This window comes from Limanda limanda, chromosome 8 (assembly GCF_963576545.1).
Source record: "Limanda limanda chromosome 8, fLimLim1.1, whole genome shotgun sequence".
In the NCBI taxonomy this organism is placed as follows: domain Eukaryota; kingdom Metazoa; phylum Chordata; class Actinopteri; order Pleuronectiformes; family Pleuronectidae; genus Limanda; species Limanda limanda.
The window spans coordinates 11,893,456-11,911,719 of record NC_083643.1 but is presented as its reverse complement, the minus strand read 5'-3'; the positions used below and the strand labels follow the sequence as shown (position 1 = coordinate 11,911,719).

The 18,264-nt window shown below is 43.1% G+C and overlaps 1 protein-coding gene across 1 annotated transcript; it reads right to left on the bottom strand.

Annotated features, from left to right (window-relative positions):
- Positions 1 to 335: 335 nt before the first annotated feature.
- Positions 336 to 18,021, bottom strand: eea1 (early endosome antigen 1). Its single transcript, XM_061077062.1, has 29 exons — positions 17,908 to 18,021; positions 14,684 to 14,761; positions 14,442 to 14,554; positions 14,280 to 14,334; positions 14,114 to 14,179; positions 13,960 to 13,990; positions 13,769 to 13,873; positions 13,392 to 13,513; positions 12,717 to 12,872; positions 11,487 to 11,603; positions 10,008 to 10,346; positions 9,425 to 9,574; positions 9,066 to 9,185; positions 8,618 to 8,821; positions 8,290 to 8,490; positions 8,019 to 8,132; positions 7,710 to 7,865; positions 7,462 to 7,601; positions 7,026 to 7,356; positions 6,840 to 6,941; positions 6,561 to 6,755; positions 6,195 to 6,377; positions 5,799 to 5,984; positions 5,583 to 5,714; positions 4,868 to 5,053; positions 4,542 to 4,780; positions 3,649 to 3,769; positions 3,425 to 3,523; positions 336 to 3,226 (listed from the first exon to the last, which is right to left on the bottom strand). The coding sequence occupies exons 1-29, from the start codon at positions 17,929 to 17,931 to the stop codon at positions 3,104 to 3,106; spliced, it is 4,188 nt and encodes a 1,395-aa protein (XP_060933045.1). The 5' UTR covers positions 17,932 to 18,021; the 3' UTR covers positions 336 to 3,103.
- Positions 18,022 to 18,264: the final 243 nt, after the last annotated feature.

Genomic DNA, 18,264 nt, shown 5'->3' with positions numbered 1-18,264 from the left:
AAACCTGGGTCCATCTTGTCTCTTCTTGCTGTGCCCAAGAAAGTCAGTGTCCTCTTATAGATGGCTTCCTAACTCAACCTTGGGTCTTACAGATAATACAAATATAGAAAACACTTATTTACAATTGTATAATATAAAATGATCCTAGATTTAGGATAAGCTTCCTCTAAATTGAGTTCATGTGCCTTCATCTTGGATTAGAGGCCCAGAAATAAGACAATGCAGATAAAGTGAAAAACAATAAAGACCTGAATCATACAAATGTCCATAATATTGATAGACCCCTGGTTGTTAAACCTTCAAATGGTATGTGCACAAAACAACAGACACAAAAGTAGAAACATACTGTAGGTTTTATTTATGTCATGACATGTTACAAAATCAACTGGTGCATGTGAACATAAATTACATGATTCCTCTCGTGCCCTCAGGTGAAGCCAAGTCCCCCGGACTCTGGTATCGCTCGCCGCACGTCACCGCCGGCAGCGAGCGGCCACGTGCGGCGAGCCGGGGGCTGAAGGCAAAACCTCTCAACCACCAGATATGAGTCTAAACATGGAGACAACATTAAGTGTGAGCCACAGGCCAGTTAAGTCATCATGCACGATAACTGACAGCAACACGAAGCAGGCCACTATTCAGTGTGTGTGTGTGTGTGATGCCGTTTAGTAGAAAATGAGTAAGACACCGATGAAGCCACAGTTTCATGTTTCTACATCCATGTGTGTTATATATTTCCATTTTCTCTCTTTCATTACAAACATTTACAAAGATAATTATGACAGACTTTGTATTAATGAGCAGGTTAAAGTACATTGGGGGGGGGGGTTAGAAACACTGAAGCCTGAATAAAGTCCTAATGTTTGTGGCCGGGTTCTCGGACGGACGAGCCCAGAGCAGAGTAAGGTGCAAATTATCTCTAGAGGTTTTCCGGACTGTACAAGTTGGTGGATCAAATTCCCTCGAACGCAGGCGAGTATACAACATGTGACATCTGTAGGAATAGTGCTGTTCCTGTGCCAATCTGAGGTAGACAAAACAAAAGTGAGGCGATGCAAAGAAAGAGGTGTTTCTGAGAGTTTGCAACTGAGATGGAAAAGCGTATCGATCTTAATTCGGTTCAACCTGAGTCTGAAACAAGCGGCATGTTGCAAAATAACAGAACCAGAACAACCTGTGTCGTCGCCGGGTTTCAGTGTTGTCGTCCACTCCGGTGTGTAGACAATTGCACAAAAGATCTTATCGACATCTGTCAACACATAAATTAAACAAAGCAGGAAGGAGCTTGTACAGTGAATTCAGCTGCAGGCGTGTTGGACAGAAAGCAGACGGTGGCCGCTGCACCTGAACGCAGCACAGACGTCTCAACGGCCGACATTCGCACGGTGCATGTGAGCAGACAAGCACAAGCAGGCCTAAAAACTAACACACACATACTCTGTTACAGTGATGCCACACACAGCTACAGCCCTTTGCTCTCACACACACACACACATATATACACACACGTCCCTTGAGCAGTAGTCAGGGCTGTTGTGTGGATGAAACAAGCAGCAAGAAAATAAAACATTAAAAAAAATCAACATGCCATCGACACCTTCGATGACCGAGTCTGCAGAAAGCACCACAATCTGTAGAAAACAACACAACTGTACATTTAAAACAAAAGAAAAAAACAACCTCTCAGATCGTCACACATCTTCTGTTCAAGATCAAATTGTCTGACCCTGTGATTTAAAACTTAAAGGCTTCGTAAAAATACTGAAATGCGAAGAACAAAACTCTGGGCTTTTCGTCGTGCCTGTTTTCCTGCTGCAGACATTCTTTGGTCATCAAATACATTTATTAATTCCCACTAGTTCGTTAACGCGCTGCCACACAAAGGAATCGTGCAGGAACTGATTTGACATCGAGTTATGTACAGAAAATCGCTGGTGAATAAACTGACGGATGGCGTGGTTTCTTTAAAAGGTTTTAAAAAACATTTTTTACTGTTCGAGACTAATAATCAAAACAAAATGCTCAGAGGAAAATCTCAAGCTGTCATTTCCTCCCTTTTCACTCTACAGTGTCTGTACAGTGTCCACATTTACTCATGGCCGGAAATGAAACCCTGTCCACAAACCTCAAATTATACCTGCAGCTGTCCAACTGTTAACTTAGTTTTTACTGCCAAAGGAAATGGAATCTGGGTTTCACAAATAAACTAGTACAACAGAGAATTAGAGGCACGTAAAGGCAACACAAATCTGAAATCTCACGAAACAATGACGTGGGTTTCAGACTTTGGATCCAAAAGGAGTAGATCTGGAGAACAGGTTCTGCTTGCTGCTTCTTTCCTAATTATTTTTTATTCATTCTCGTATAAATACGACATTAATCTCGAACTCTATGGATTTGTTTTTCTTCAATATGGCTTTAATACTCTGTTGTAAAATAAAGTCTGTCTGCTTAACCGAAACATTTTAGAAAAATATTTTCATCATCATATGACTTGGGTTTAAGTATAAAAATCGGATTATTTAGTTAGTGATCAATTTGATTTGAATATTGAGTTATACACAGAAAATCTTAACAGTTGTATTTTTAATTAGATTTATATTGAATTTTTTGGGACATAATCGTTACCTGCATATACCTTTGTAGGGCAGCAGTGATTTTCAACATCCCCGTTACCATAGTTACTTCCTCATTCACTCTCTCAGACTCACGCTGACCTCTCAAAACGTACAAGAGCAGCCACCTTGCAGTCGCACTGATGAAACCAAACAAAGATGGAGATGTGAACGTGAAGGTAGAGATGGATGGCGTTAGGTTCTCGCTGTCTCCGCTCTCTGGCAGTCCACAGGAGGAGCAAAGGCACAAAAACAGATACAGACAGTCCCGACCCAGATCCCACGCCATCTCGTCACGTGGCTCCCTCCGGTCACTTCCCTCCGCGCCAGAGCCACAAGTCGCATGCAGGTGGGAGTCTGTCCTTTCATAGTGCACAGTAAATACGACAAAGACCTTCTGCCCGCTGGAGTAGGTACAAGGAGGGACGGAGCGGAGGGACAGGTAGGGATGGGGGTGTTGGGGTTAGGTAGAACCGATTAGTGGGGGATCAGCCTTGGAGATCCTCAAAACATGTCTCACACACCCGTACTGGCTTTTTAGAGGAGGGCGTCAGGGCGTTCTTCGTTGAACACTCGTTGCAGAAAATATTCCCACAATGTCGGCAGTGGTGCTGGAAGTTCACAGAGGAGGAGAAGGAGGAGGAGGGGGAGGAGGAGGAGGAGGAGAAGGAGGAGAAGGAGAAGAAAGAGGAGGAAGACGAGAGATAGAAGGCAGACCAATCAGATCAATCAGGTGCAAAAGATTTAAGAGGAAACAGATATTATGTCCTTTTGATTTAAAAACATCTTTACAAAACCTTTATTCTTACCTTCCTGACAGTGACACTGAAGCCTTTCCCACAGGACATGCAGTTCTGCACCTCGTGATCCTCGGCCCACTTCCTGGTCAGAGACTGGGACTGCTTGATCTGAGAATAAGCAACAGACAACATTGCACTTTCCTCTTTGACAAACTACTGACTAACTGTTGCACATCACCGCTACATAAACATAAAGCCAATATTTTTTCTGCGTCTGTGGTTTGGCGACTGACCTGCAGCGACTGGTTCTCTCTGCCCAGCTCCTGCATGGCTGCCGTCGTGTCGTCCACCTTCCTCCTCATCTCCACCACCTTGGCCTGAAGTTTCTCTATCTCACCCTCTCCCTTGACACACCTGAAACACAACCGCAGAGCGTTAGTGATGTGTGTGTGTGTGTGTGTGCGTGTGTGTTCATGTTAATTAGTTTCTCGGGAGAATTTCCTACCACCACCACTTGGCTGGTTTGTTAATTAGTACTATGTTTAGGACTTAGGGGACTAATGATGATCCCAACTGCTTGATTGTTTATTCACCACAGCAGTTTGTTAGCAGGTGTTTTTGCCTCACTTTACTTTACATTACACCCATTCACATCAGCATGAAGCACTGGGACAAATTTAAATAACCTTTAATTTTTCAGTATTGACAGTTAAGAGACGAATGCATGTTTTCGGAGGTAACTCATTGATTGTGCTATTAGAAGTTGAGATAAGGAGTTAATGCTGAAACACATCAGGACTAAAAGGTCAGTCAATCAAACATAATCTATAATAAAAATTACAAAATTATACAAAACAGACTGAGTACAGAAATATGTACAAGTTATCTATTCTATTTCTAACCATGTACATTTTTAGTTTAAGAGATTTGCCCATTGAGATTTTCTCAGCTTCTCTCCTGCCACTCTCAAACACCTCTGCATGTAAGAGCCACATTTTGCATCTCAGGAAAAGAAACGTCTGAGGAACTTTCTCAAGTAACCAACTCAGACAGAATCAAAGCTTCCTGCTGCTGCTAATCTTTTCACAGAGCACATTCCAAACCTTTTCAAAGATTTATAGAATCATTTAAAAGAGTAAACACCTGCAACCTTACACATTAGTCCAAGGAACAAATATCAACACACCTTTCCAAAAGAGCCCGCCTCTCGTCCTGGTTGTTCTGGACGGTGGCCTCCAGCACGGCGATCTCTCCTCTTAGCTCGTCCGTCTGCTTCTCCAGTTCACCGACTCTCCTCTGGCTGCCCTGACACTCTCTCTTCAGCGTGGCCACGTTCTCATTCAGCGCCGTCACCTGCACGCCCAGCTTGGCTTCAGCCTCCTCTCTAAGCTTCACCTGCTCCTCTCTGGCTCGCTTCTCTGTAGCCTTTATTAGAGACATGATCATTATCACAAAAAAAAGAAATCATAAGGAAAATGATATTTAATCCGCTAAATCAAACGGATGGTCTACCAGCTGATCGTGGACAGCGTTGGTTTTGGAGAGGAGCTGGTCCTCCCTGTGGCTCCTGCTGTCCGTGGTGGCCTGATGCTCTTTCTGCTCCTGCTCCAGTGCTCCCTTTGCCGCCTCCACCTGACCTTGCAACTCCAGTTTCTGCTGGATCAACAGTTGTTTGGCTTCTCGCAGCTCACCCAGCTCCTGCAAATAAACAGATAAGAAGCCACAGGCATAACTGGTGAGTATTTGGTTTGGTTAAGGAAAGAAAAAGTGCCTCACATATGAGAAATGTGATTGTAGATTTTAAAAGGGTTTGAGCTGATTTGATCTTTGGGAAATTCTTGCTCTGAGAACTGCTTCTGATCGATTATAAGGCTTAGTTTTAATTTCTCAATTCCTCTTATTTTTAAGTTCTTTAGAGCAACATTATTAAAGCTTAAGTTTTAAGATTTGAAGAACTGTAAAATCCAGACTTGTGTCAAATTGTCAATTCAAGTATGCTCAGTTATAGCGTTGAAGAATGTGGCCCTGATGACCTGCAGTGTCCCCGAGTTAAGCTGTTTATGTAAGACACAAGCATGGGAAGCAGGTCAAGTCGGAATGAGACCAAACTGTGGCCGTTGCCCACAGGAGCTTTAACAGTTGTAATATTAAGGATTTTTCTGAGGTGTAGATTGAAATGAAAATTCCCTCTTCACCCTGAAATAAAAACAGACATGGTTGAACTGACCTTTTCACTCCTCTCTGTTAGTGCTTTTAACTCCGATGTTAACTTGCTGTTACTCTTTTCCAGGACACTCTTGGCTTTGTTCAGCTCCTCCACTTTGCTCTTCTCCTTCTCCAGCTCCTCCTTCGAGTGGTTCTAGGCGAGTGGGTAAAATTCAGAATTTATTAACCTTATCACATAAAGTCAAGTGTGTATGTGTGTTAATCCCTTTTGACTGACCTGTTGCTTCTGTAGCTCCTTCAGTGTTTGCTCCTGCTGGTGGCGCTTCTGCTGCTGTTTGGTGAGCTCCTGCTCCAACGAGCTGCGACTGGTCTTCAGCTCCTGGATCTGAGCCTCCAAACCGGTCAGATGGGTTTGATTAGCAGCCAGCTCCTCCTGGGCTGCACCCAACTTCTCTTCTGACACCTTCAGTAACAGAGAGGTCAAAAGTCAACTAACTAACGTAGCCTTAGTGTGGGTGAGAACAGAAATCATTAAAAACGAGAAGTGACCTTGTGAGAGGGCCTCAAAAGAGTTTCAGACGTTGATCTCTATGAATTAAACTTGTAACATAACCTCCTTAGATCAAGTCGTTATCAGCCTGTAGCTCCTCTTTCCCTTCCTGCATAAACATACCTTGAGGTCTTGACGTAGAGCCGAGACCTCCGACTCTTTGCCATAGAAGTCGGACTGAAGCTTAGTCAGACCTTCCTGACTTTGCACCAAGCTCTTCTGCAGCTCGGCCACTTGGCTCTTCTCAGAAGTCAGCTCCTGGCCGAGCGCCGACACCTGGGCCCTCAGCTGACCCTCCTCCTCAGCCTGCAGATAAAGAGGCAAATACACACGTTTATAAACATATATACAAATATAGAAGAAGAATATCATCATGCAATGCCCTTTACAACAAGCCTGTGGAAAATACAGTTAATATCAATCATTTAAACCAGTAAATGTATGTATGTGGTTCTGTATGCTAACAGTTGTAAACAAAATACTACTTACTTTCTTGGCATTGACTTCCTGTGACTCTGTTACTTGTCTGTTCAGTTTCTTCATCTCCTCCTCAAAGGACCCCTGGGCTGTCTTCAGCTGTGCCCGCAGCTTCTCCAGCTCATTCTCCTTTTCCTTCAGTGTCTCCTGAGTCTTTGTCTGGTGCTTCTCTACCGAGCTCAGCAGCCCTTTCAGCTTTTTCTCTGCCTGATCATTTTGAGACAAAAAAATTGTTATTAAGGTGTTGCATTTAAATCATTAATGCTGTGTCTTTTTTCCGTAGAAGCTTACCTCTCTCATCTGGTCCAACTGTTCTTTAGATTCTTTCATTGTCTTGGTAATGATCTCATTATTCTTAAGAAGCTCCTGTCGGGCCTTTTCGCTGGACTTTTCCTGAGGGTTGAGACAGATAAATGCGATTATTGATTACATGTTTCTAAGCTGCATTTATCACCGTCTTCAGGTTACTGAACCTACCTTTTCCTCTATGGCTGCCTTATTGCTCTTCCTCTCCGTGTCCAGTTGACTCTGACTGTCTTTCTGAGCCTTTCTAGCCTTTCCTAGGTTCTCCTGAGTAGAGCCAAGCTCCTTCCTTTGAGCCTCCTTCTCCTGTTGGGCTTTTTGTAGCTCTGCTGCCAGACTCTGAGATTTCCTGTCCAGCTCTGCATGCTGAGTCTTTCCCTCCTGTGTCACCTTGTCCAGGTTCACCTTCAGAGCAGCTTTATCCTGCTCACAACACTGCAGCTGCTGCTGGGTGTCGCTCAAAGCCGCCGCCTGCTTCTTTAACTCCTCTTGTAGCGTAGAAGCCCTTAACAGCGGAACAATTAATTTAAAATATAGTAAAATAAAAAAAATATCCATTGAAAGGATTAATTGTTTTCAAAACCAGTGCATCAGAACACTTCTATCTCACCCTGTTTTCTCTGTTTCCAGTGAGCGCTGCAGCTCCTTAGCTTTCCGTTTAACCTCTGACCCTTCCTTCTGCAACTTCTGAACTTCTTGCTGCGCCTGATCACGTGTAGCCTGCATCTCCCCGACCTGTGACTCCAATTTCTGTCAATGTCAAACATAAAAAATAAATGTATTCATACTCATGACATTAGAAAGAACAGTCACTGGGCTCTTTAGTTCCCATATTAGTCACTCTATTAAGACTCAAACCTTATTTAGCCCCTCCAGCTGCTCGACACTCTGCTCTGAGGCCAGCAGTTTGTCTTTGAATTCTTTAAGACCGGTTTCCAGCTGCGTGCACTGCTCCTGCCTCTCCTTGAGCCTCTGGACCTGCTCCTCCACCTTCTGCTGAACTTTATTCAGCTCCTACACAAAAAGACAGGCGAGGGTTTGGGATAAGAGCGATAAATAAGTCAGGAGGGTAGGGAAAAACACAGCACAGAGAAGTTAGGGCTTGAGTGAAGTGAAGGGGCGAGAGGAATATGGAGTATGACATGGGACACTGCAGTGGAAGCTCACCTGCTGCTTATCCTGCAGTGCATGCTGGGCCGTCTCCACGTTGTTTTCCAGGTTGGCCTTCTGTGCAGCTTTAGCCGCCTCAGTAGACAGCAACATTTCTGTCTTTGCCTTCAGCTGAAAGTAGACAAACCAACAAAAACTTTCACTTCTGTTCTCACTTTCAAAAAATGTAAATCAAAAAGAACATACTGTTTTTAGATCAGCATTTTCAATGAAACCACCATCTTGTATTTATCATGTATTACAAAGACATGCTCATGTAGAGGCTTACCTGGGAGTCCAGCTGGGAGACTTTCTCCTTGCTGTCTGTGAGCTGGGTGGTGACCTCGGTGACAGACGTCTCCAGGGTGTGGGCTCGGTCCTGGGCCGAACGCAGCAGAGTCTTCTGCTCCTGGACCTGCTTGTGTAGGTTATCCTGGGCTTGCTTGTTGCTCTCCGACTGGTTCTTCAGTTTGTCTGTCAAGTGCGTCACCTTAAGATCCACACAAACAGAGTTAATGTGACTGACGAGGGGGTGGACATATGTCTGTTGTCATTTCACTTTTTCACAACCAAAAAGTGGAAGTAAACTTTGAGTACGTGTCTGTGCTTTCAGCCACCTGTTCGTGTAGTGCATGGTTTTTCTCTTTCAGCTGGTTCAGCACAGCCGTCTCTCCCTCCCCGGCCTGGATCTTGGCACATAAGTCTTCTCTCTCGGTCTCCAGTTGGCTCACGATGTCTTTACCCTTCTGCAGCAGAGCCTCCAGGTTCTGGATCTTCTGGTCCTTATCCCCAATCTGACGCAGCACCTGCTCCAGGTCGTTCTACAGAATGATGAAAAGTCAAAAAAGGAGAATGTTTTCTGTTGTTTTACCAGTTTCTTATTTCTAAAGCACTGGCACACAGAAGCAGGAGCTGAATAACTTAGTATAAGACTATGTCACACATTGTTCAAAAGAGGACCTCTTAGTGATTTTAAAACTCACTGTTCTACACAGCTTCTCTTGGCTTCATACTCACTTCTATTATTATCTAATCCTGAAGTGAGGGTGTGTCTTGTGAACAGACCTGTGCTTCGCGGAGTTTGCCGTTTGTGTTTTGCTGCAGCGCCTGGAGCTCCTGGTGCTGCTGCTTGGCTTTCTCTAGCTGGTGCTGCAGGTCTGTGTTCTTACTGGCACCTTCCTTCAGCTGAAAATGGAAACCATATTGTTTCGACCATAAACCTGAAGTTATTTTGTGAATCTTACTACAGGCCATTGATTGACTTGCTTTGAATCACTCTTCTTTCAGCTTTAGTAACAATTGCAGATCTCACAGCGTCTACCACATTTTACGAGCGACACCTTATTGCACAGATGTTCTGACTGTTGAGCTGCATTAATTAAGTGTCCCCACAGCGATCATTTAAAGTTTCATCTGACACCAACCTGTTCTTCTGTACGGGAGAGTTTGAGCTGCAGGTCGGCTGACTGCTGCTCGCGGTCTTTTAGTTTCTCTCCAGACAGTTGCCTCTGTTCTTTCAGACGACCTTGCACCTCGCCCAGCTGTCGCTCTGCCTCCAGAAGTTTGGCGTGAAGCTAAGAGGAGTGCAGAGAGAGGGGTGACGATTGAGATGGAGAAGAAAGGGTGAAAAATGGCAAAAAATGTGTTAAATACTATGATGAAGGATATGGACATCGGGAATCCTCTTTGACATTAGTTTTTAAAGTTACTGGATTTGTGATGTGTTTTTTGGTTAACTCGGTTATTGTGAATCTTTACAAAACTAGGATTAGCGTTCTTTTGTTTTATTCTTGAATGGGTGAAATGCTACTGGGTTCTTAATTAGTGCTGACATATAGTGTGTTTTTTGACATGGTGAAGATAACAATGCCTTTTTGCAGAGATGTAATTGAAGAATGAGATTCTGTTTGGCTGATTTGAGAAAAAGTAAAAATCCTTTATATATAATTTGTCTTGTTGTCCTACATGCAGTCACCTGTGTTTGTCTCCTCTATGAGTACAACTCACCTGACTGATCTCGGTCTGCTGCTGAGCACCTTGACTCTCTTTTTCTTCCCTCTGCTGGTTAAGCTGTTTTCTCTCAACCTTCAGCTCTGCATGCTTCACCTCGAGCTCACCAATCTCACTCTTCAGCTTTGTCACATCCTCAGTTCTCTCTCCAAGCTCTGTCTGGGTCTTGTGCAGAGAGGCCTCAGCCCCGGAGGCCCGAGCCTGGAGCTCTTGGACCTCCTGCTCTCTTTCCCTCAGGCTGCCCTGGACTCCCTTCTTGGCAGCTTTCTCAGCTCCCAGACTCTCCTCCAGTTGCTGGTGCTCCTTCTCCTTACGTGCTAGTTTTTCAGACAGGCTCTGTTGGAGAGGGAGATGACAAGACAATATCAGTCACAGGACCACTGGTTGACCAGAAGTATGGATAGAAGATGTCCCTGAATGAGCTTGAAAGCCAGGAAACATATAACAAATACAAGGCAACAATGCACAAACACCAACACATGTGATATAAGCAATGGAAAAGAACAGTGGCCTGTCAGGCGAAGGTGTGGCATTTCCAGTGGAAGGTTTATGACTTGGAAAACTTGGGTATTTGCACAGTACGGCATTAAACTTGGCAACAAGGTGATAAAGAACAAAATGTTGTTAATAGAGGAGCGTGCTGCTAACTAAGGAGTGTGACAGGGCACCAGGAGTCCACAGACATCCAATAAACCTCAGCGGTCCAACAGAGCAGCTGGCCAATATTAACAACCTTGCCAGTAAACTTTGTGCGTTGCCCTCGTCTTTTTGTTCTGCCTCTCTTTCTCACAGCCCTCTCATTTTGTCATTGTCACAGCTTCCTGCTGTGTTACTGACCTATGAAATCCTAATTGGTGCTTTGACTGTCTATTCTTAGTCCTGACCGTCTGTGTTTCCCTGTTTTGTATCTGCATCAGGTCTCAGGGTATCCTGTTCCGGGTAGAAGCTAAGAGAGGGGCACGGCACTGAGGATCCATTTTTGTAACCCTCTCCCCTTACCCAGAAACCTATTTGGCTGGGAGGGCACTGATGTGTCTGGTGTGTGAGAATTTATTCTTACCAGAGACCAGTGCTTTCAGTTCCCATTGCACCAGTGAAGTTACCTATATTTGTATTTCACCCACACTGGCATAGCTGGCATGTCAGAGATGCCCCTCTTTTGGTTTAAATATAGAGCTCTGTGAAATTGTTGTAATTTTAATTTCGCAGCTGCAAAAGAAGACCGATGACACCTGGGCATTGTGATCGGGCCAGATTCTGAGGATAATAGAGCTGACAGAGAACAGTTACTGAAAGTGAGAGGGCTGCTGTGTTGAAGGGAGACTTGGCAAGAATGGTTAGTCAAAGTAAATCCTGCTGCATATCGGGCAACACTGTCACATAACCATATCAACTGTAGCTGTTTGGTTTTGGCAGTGTGTGTGTTTGTGTGGGTGTGTGTTTGTGTGAATGTGTGAATGTGTGTTTGGGTGTTACCTGGCTTTGCTGCTGCAGATTATTCAGATTGCTCTGCAGCTGGTGGATCTCTTGGGTGTAGACAGCTGCTTCTTGCGGACCCTTCTCCAGCTCTGCTTTTAGTTGGGATATGGTCAACTGCAATAAAATAGACAGGAGCATTACAGTCTTTCTGCAATGAAATGTAGTGTACAATAATGGAAGTGAAGCACCAAAAAATATATAATCGGGTTTAAAATAATCAGGCATGAGTCGCACAAAAACCCAAAAAAAGAGTTTATATAATGTTAAAAAAAATAATCTCAAAAACATTGGTGAAACTCATAAAGATGAAAGGGCATTGGGGGGCCAACTGGAAACGACGTGTTTTACCTCCAGTTTACGGATCTTGAAGAAAGAGTTAAGTGTTGCAGAGGGGTGGATTATGTGAGAGGCAGAAGGAAAGGGAAAGAGAGACACGACGAAAGGTAAGTCACCAGACAACAGCAGCAGGCAAGTCTGTACCACACAGCTGCTACAATGTTTTATACACAATAGGAGATGGTGGGATGTTCTTGCTTTGTACAGTTGCAGCCGCCTACGATGCATGAGGCTGAATGTGATGTTAACTGTTAACCTTATATTTTTAGATGTCTTTTTGACATTTCCCCATCTGACCTGAAGACCACTGATTGCATCAATTCATAAGATGGAAATTAAATACAGATAATGCTCAGGACTGCACCATAACCACTTGGTTAGTTAAGTTGCTGTGTAATCAATAACCAGACAGTTTTCAAATATTTTATGAAATGTGGTTTCTTATTGTTTAGAGAACATGAATCTGTGCTTTGAGATAATTTGAAGAGATGTGCAAGAAGAGGCCTGGAGCTGCCTGACAGAGACTTATAAATACTTCTCTTGTTAAGGGATCAAAAATGCAGGAAACTAATATGAATTATTCACCAGATATTAATTAATTAGATTTATGAACAAAGTTCTCTGATATGACATGACTACAGTAGTTCCACATTATTTCACAAGTTATTCCACAGATAGTTTTCAATAAGGATCGAAAGATCGGGGAGTAAAATGGAAAGGGGGTACAATCAGAACTACACTAGACTATATTCTAATTCAGAACTCTAGTACTATAGATGATTATGTAAACTGTGGGAATCATTGTGCACATTTATGTGCTTGAAAAACATAAACTTCAATCTGCAGAGCTACATTTGACCTTCATGACATTATATCATGAGCCCTCCTCACCTCCGAGGTAGTGTAATCAGCCTGCAGTTGCTCGTATTGGCATTTGAGGCGTTCAGACTCGTCCTCCCTCTCACGCGTCATTTGGTCCATCAACGTCTGCACCTGTATTAGCTCCTTCTGCAGGACTTCCACGTCCTCCACTCCCGGTCGCTGCAGCTAGGGGGCAGAGCAGAGGCTGAAGACAGGAAGATTGGGTGGCAGAAAGATGAGCTAGAAACTCTGCGTTTTACATCCAGTTTAAAATGTTTTGGTGTTGAGATAAATCTAAACTCAAGCTCCTAAGGAATGGCTGAGGTGCTCAGGTGTATATAGGAGCCTTCAGACATTCCATTAAATTCAAGCAACAGATGAAAAAATCAATTCTAGCACTACACTCAATTTATGGGGAGTATTTATAAACCACTGTCACTGAATATTTCAGATCAGTGACAGGTGAGTGCGTTTGACTGGGTACTCTAGTTTAAAGTAACCTTTTGCTCTTTTGATATAAATTCTTTGGATAAAGGTCTTGTTTGTGTTTCTATAACAACGATGAGAGGACTATCTGAATAGGAGCTGTGTCGATTCAGCACAGAGCTCAGAGCCAAACTGATTTCTTTCAAACTCCAAAGCACGCCTGTAAAGCAAAATAAAGAGAGTATACATAGCAACAGAGACTTCAAGTGTTTGTTGTACCAGTTCTGTTTTGAGTTTCTCGTTCTCCTGCGTCTCTTTCTGCAGATGCTCTGTCAACTTGGCCAGCCTCTGGTCCGCAGCCTCTTTTAAGCTCTTCTCCTCATCATAGCGGGACTTTAAATCTGTTGCATACAAGAATCCAAAGCAATCTCATTGAATATTATTCAATTTAAAAAAAAACAGATATACACTTGATAAACAATTCCCCTAACTGAATAGAATGGTTCACACAGAGTCAAATTGAACATCTGTGCCAACAATTTATGCACAGCTGCATAAAGGACAGTGGGTGGATTGAGTTGAACAGTGGTAAGATAGTACTTCAGATGTTAAATGATGGAGACACAGGCCTTCCACTTGTCTTGGCCAACACTGACCTACTATCTCCGTGGCCCGCTGTGCAGCCTTCTGCTCAAACAGGTCTTTCATCTGCTTGATGTTGAACTTTTCTGTCTCTGCTTCATTCAGCTTCTTTTCAAGGGCTGTGGTAAGAAAAGCAACACATTTTGTTTTGAAACTGACACCGTTTTATTTTTGTCAGAGGTATTCTAAATAGAAAACCACTAACCTGCATCTTCTGTGGTCACCTGTCCATCATTCTGTGAAATACAAAGGAGAGGAGCATGTACAGTAAGAGCAGGCATCACCATTATGTCTGATTAAACAGTTGTATATTCAGAAAGTTCCATAATGTATCATGTTAAATATCTTGGTGGAATTACTTGCTTCAGGTGTCCTTGGACTTTATCTAACTCCTTCTTGAGCTCTCCAGAGAACCACCTTTCCTCCTAAAAAAATGAAAACACACACACACACACACACGTAGTGAGTCTTTGTATTAACCTTTGTATTACACACATCTGTAACAGTCTCAGTTCCCAACCATACCTTGAGAGAAGTATGCAGGTCCTGAACTTCTTGCCGCAGCATTGTAAGGTCTTCCCTAAATGGAGAAAAAAGTCCACTATCAAAAATACAGTTAAGTAAAATTCTGTGCACAATGACGTCAGACATACGTCACAATTTATGTAACATAAATATCTGTCTCACCGAGTGGGGGCCATGTGAGCGGGGAGGTCTCCGGTATCATGGAACAGCTCGTAGTGCTTGAACAGCTCCTCTGCAGAGTTGTGCGACTTCATGCACTGAGGACAGATGAAGCCCTGGATACAGAAACACACCATGAGAATCAACCATGATAACTTATCAGACAGCTTCCATTCAGCACCTCTGACCGCAGGGTAGAAAAACAGGCCAGTTATTAATATGCAAAACCAAAACATCCGTGTTACCTCAGACGTCTGATCGTGGTTGAGGTCGGTGGTGGGTTGCTCTGACTCTGCATTCTGGGAGCCTCCCTTCCCAGGAGTCTGGAGAGTAGAAAAAAGACGTGATTACTCTGAATCTATAAACATATATAACTCAGTTTATAAACACTATAAACAAGAGTCTGAGACCGCTCAAGTGGAATGGGAAAAAATATTTTAAAATACTGAATAATGACCTGATTTATTGAGAGACGCAGTATTGGGGAGATTTTTTTTCGGAATGATTTTTAAATCCCGTTTTTAGTTCTCAAATTTCTGTTATTATGTATACAACATATATTATATGTGAAATTGTCTCTTTTATGCTAATATATAAACTGTACTGATGCCTTTGTATTTTATTTTTGGTTATATTTGTGTGTGGTATATATATGAGCAATTACTGGTTTCTACCAAATCATACACACATTTTTTTATTGGATTTATGTATTTTGTATTTATTTTGTGTGTAATAAAACGAACCAAATAAACTAATCAAAACAAATAAATAGACACATTTTACATTACACTATTCAATAATTTGATGCGTGTGCTCTTTACATGTACTATTTGCAACTGGATAATTATAATCGGTAACAACACAATATTCATGTATGCAAATTGCCTTGTTAGAACTGCACAACACAGAGTTAGGAGGAGGAAGAGGAGTAAAACATTATTATAAAACATGATGGAAAGAGTAATGTGTGAGGAAGAATCCACATGCTGTTTTTTTCAACTTGTACAAAGCTGCAGCTGGTGAAGCACCCAGGCAAACGTGTGCACAGTGTCTAACATCTGTGTGTTCACAGGCCTCTGGTCACCTCACAGATCCACTGTATTTAAAGAGAGTCTGATCAGGCCGGTTTTACTGCCTTCGCAAATATTTGTTTAATTTTTATACCTAATATTCACTGCTGCAGAACTTGTGTCCTTGACCCATCTTCTCCAGCCTGTTGCTTTTCAATTCACTTATTGTGTTCATATTTAGAAAGTTCATATATCGTTTGAACAAGCACAATGACTAACAAGCTGTTAGACATTCTAGATAACTATGTATTTAACCTCAGGTGTTCTCTGTTCCAGTTGAACTTTGTGATTTAACAATAAATTCGTTTTTTTAAATTAATATGCTGTAATTCCCTGGTTGGTCTTTTGCTTTTGTTTAACGCAGCCCTCAAAATACTGTTGGTCATGTAACAGGCAGTTGGCCAAGCGCTGTTGGAGAACACACCCAGGCAATGAAACAGGAAAGGAACAAAAAGACTCCCTATACAACTCAGAGTAAGTCGGGAAGTGTTCACCAGGAATCAGCTAAATCCACTGTCCTGAAGTGCAAACACATGGGGTGGATGTGAAGTTGCTGACCCATTCACAAAAAGGGTTTGTTTGGGCTGGTGTTTGTCTGCATGAATGAACTAGGTCAAAATATGTGAGTGTGTGTGTGTGTGTGTGTGTGTGTGTGTGTGTGTGTGTGTGTGTGTGTGTGTGTGTGTGTGTGTGTGTGTGTGTAGGGAGAGGGGACTGTTAGCACTTTGAACCAATCATGTCAGAGCCTTCAGGAGGTTTGAGGTGGATAAACACCAGGCAGGTGGAACGTTTACATCATGGAACAAAGTGGATCTTATTCAAACACGCTACATAAATAACATGAAACAGCCCTGGACCGACTAAGTAATAATATTGATGATAATATTAAATGAAATGGAAATTAGGGCTGGGCAATAATTATATCCAGGTAAAAAAATATAATAACAATTAATATCAATGATTCCCACGATAAATGTCACATTGTTATTTATTATAGGTTTACAGACAGATTTCAGCTCCTGAGTGAGGGTTGTTTAAAACATTCTACATTGAGCTATTCAGTGTTCTACTTCCTGACTGAGCCTGTTGAATGCAAAGGCAATAAAGCCATGTACAATGTATTGAACACTTGTTGTTTTACTGTTGATGAAGATTATACAGCAATAATTGTTGATTTTGTTTTAATGCCCAGCCCTAATCAAAATAAGCTAATTCTCTACAATATTTACTTCAACACAGGACCTATTAAGAAATTGAAGCTTATGAACTAGGTAGAGAGCTGTTGTGACTGTTCAAAGGTAACACAGTCATAAAATCCTTTGTAATCATTATCTTAGTAGTGTGTCTGCAGCAGGAGGAGTGTCTGTGACCATACAATGATCCCAGGTCAGTGGATCAACAGATATATTAGATGAAGGACAGATGGTCATACACGTGTCCTGTTTAAATCAGATTGTGTCCTACAAGCTCCTGTGCCCATGATAATGTGTTGTTAACTACATGGTGTTAAAATGAATCCAACCATTTGAAATTAAATGTTTTTATATTGATTAATCTCCCTAAACCCTTTCAGTCCTTATCCCTCTCAGATAACAACTCACAGTCTCATGATTCCTCATCGTAATGGAAAGTGTTGAAATGTGGGTTTTCCTGGTCACCAGGCCAGGAATTGAAAGTGTACACAATACTGCTGCTGGCAATGCATGACGGTCAATGTAGTCCTATGGGGAAGCTAGCCGGGTAGCTAGCCTCTCTCACTCCCACTTGTAACCTTAGTGACAAGTTGGTGTTTTATCCAGACAACCATGGAACTATCAACACTAGTATAAGTCGTATTGATTAAAACAGGTATTTCACCTGTTAACGTGAAGCTGCTGACACAGGACTTCAAAGCAGTCTGATGCTAACATCAATGTTAGCATGTGACGACTGGACGATGAATTAACCTGCCGCTGAAACACAGCTAGCAAACGGGAAATAACCCGAGTCAGTGACCGAGGTGTTGGGCCAGCCGAGCTGTTCTGTACCGAGCTAAGCCTGCGGGTGGGCGGTTTGCTAATTCATTAGCTGGTGTGTTATGTGTTCGCTACATCTCTGCCAAGGGTAGCATCAATCAAACGAGCCATGTTAGCATTCGGTGGCTAGCCGTGTCAATCCCACGTAAGGAGCGCTTGATATGCCGACTGGAATCAGACGGGGTGGCGGGGCTGTTCCAATCGGCCGACTCCCTTTAGCTAAAACTTGTAACCCCCGCCCATCCAGCGACGCACCGCGCATCAAAACGCGCGTCCCCGCCATGAAAACAGACAAGGACAGGCCCCGCGTCTCCGAGGAAAACGATTCGGTTTTCAGCCAAGAACCGCAGCGACACGGCTGAGTCCGTCGCACCGGTCTCTTACCATCTGAAGTATCCGTCTGAGCATGGCCTCGACCGGGTCTGTCCCGCACACTAGATCCAAGCAGTTCCCCGAACACGGAGCTCACGTAGCGGCAGCTCGAACACCTGACCTGGCTCAGGCAGCGGCGGCGGCGGCGGAGGGGCGGGTCATGGGGAGGATGGTGGACACTGCCTGCTGCCTGTGATCAGGACCAGAGGAAGCACCAGTGTGTGTGTGCTGCACTCATTCAAACACTGTGGCAATGAGGAGTCTTTATTCAAAAGGGTTTATATACAGCGTGATGGTGCACAGCAGAATATCACAGACTCATTCACACATAGAAAAGTGTTTATTAAATGATCTTTCCAATGCACCAGG